The sequence below is a fragment of the Haliaeetus leucocephalus genome, unplaced genomic scaffold (assembly GCF_000737465.1).
Source record: "Haliaeetus leucocephalus isolate CR32 unplaced genomic scaffold, Haliaeetus_leucocephalus-4.0 Scaffold241, whole genome shotgun sequence".
In the NCBI taxonomy this organism is placed as follows: domain Eukaryota; kingdom Metazoa; phylum Chordata; class Aves; order Accipitriformes; family Accipitridae; genus Haliaeetus; species Haliaeetus leucocephalus.
Window position 1 is genome coordinate 310,084 of NW_010972677.1, and position 1,234 is coordinate 311,317.

The 1,234-nt window shown below is 71.2% G+C and overlaps 1 protein-coding gene across 1 annotated transcript in view; it reads left to right on the forward strand.

The window, feature by feature from the left end:
* Positions 1-736: 736 nt before the first annotated feature.
* The window catches only part of KCNN2 (potassium intermediate/small conductance calcium-activated channel, subfamily N, member 2), a 71,175-nt gene continuing 70,677 nt past the window's right edge, over positions 737-1,234 (forward strand). Inside the window, exon 1 of the mRNA XM_010568448.1 lies at positions 737-1,189. Within this exon, the coding sequence (XP_010566750.1) occupies positions 764-1,189 (426 nt within the window). The 5' untranslated portion in view covers positions 737-763. The remainder of the gene's footprint in view (positions 1,190-1,234) is intronic.

Genomic DNA, 1,234 nt, shown 5'->3' on the forward strand with positions numbered 1-1,234 from the left:
GGCGGGGCGGCGGGGGGACCGCGCGCCCCCCCCCCCGCCTCACGCCGCGGCCGGTCCACCCCCCTCAGGTGACGTGATGCCCCTTGTTTTGGTCCGCCCGACCAATCGGACGCGGCGGCTGGATTCTACGGGAGCCGGGATGGGCCCTTCGTGGCGGCAGCAGGACTCTCCCCTGCCGACCATAACGCATTGCGCAGGGTGCACCACCGCCCGGTCCTCCTGCGGCTTTAACGGCGACGGCATGGACGCGCCGCGGCAGTTCCCGGCGGGCTTCGGCCCCGACCAGCAGCAGCAGCAGCGCCCGCCGCCGCTGCACTGTCAGCAGCAGCACGGCCAGGACAAGCAGAGCCTCCTCCAGCAGCAGCAGCAGCAGCAGCAGAGCCCATGCCTCCAGTGCAACAACTGCGCCTACTACGGGGCTGCTGCGGCAGCCGCGGGGGATAACCTGCCCCTGCTGCTCCGCGCCTCCTCGCCCCTCTCGGGCGCCTTCCGGACTCACTCCTCGCCGCTCTCCTCCGCCGCCTCCTCCCGGCAGGGCAGCCAGCTGAACGTCAGCGAGCTCACCCCTTCCAGCCATGCCGGCGCGTCCAGGCAGCCTCACCAGTACCCCCAGTACCACCAGTGCCATAGCCTGCAGCAGCAGCAGGCAGCCAGCCCCAGCAGCAGTGTCAGCAGCGGCAGCACCCACCACCACCACCACCACCACCACCACCACCACCACCACCAGCAGCGCCGCGAGAGCAACCCCTTCACCGAAATAGCCATGAGCAGCTGCAGGTACAACGGCGGCGTCATGCGGCCGCTCAGCAACCTGAGCTCGTCCCGCAGGAACCTACATGAGCTGGACTCCGAGTCGCAGCCGCTCCAGCCGCCGCTCGCCAGCCCCGCCGCCGCCGCCGGCGGCACCCCCGCCGCCCCGGAGATCGTGGTCTCCAAGCCCGAGCACAACAACTCCAACAACCTGGCGCTCTACGGCCCCGCCGGCCCCGGCCCCGGCCCGGGCGGCGCCAGCAACGGCGGGGGCAAGCCCAGCAAGAAGAAGAACCAGAACATCGGCTACAAGCTGGGGCACCGCCGGGCGCTCTTCGAGAAGCGCAAGCGCCTCAGCGACTACGCGCTCATCTTCGGCATGTTCGGCATCGTCGTCATGGTCATCGAGACCGAGCTCTCCTGGGGCGCCTACACCAAGGTACTCGCCGCCGACGTGCCCGGGCCCGCCCCGGCAGCCGGTCCG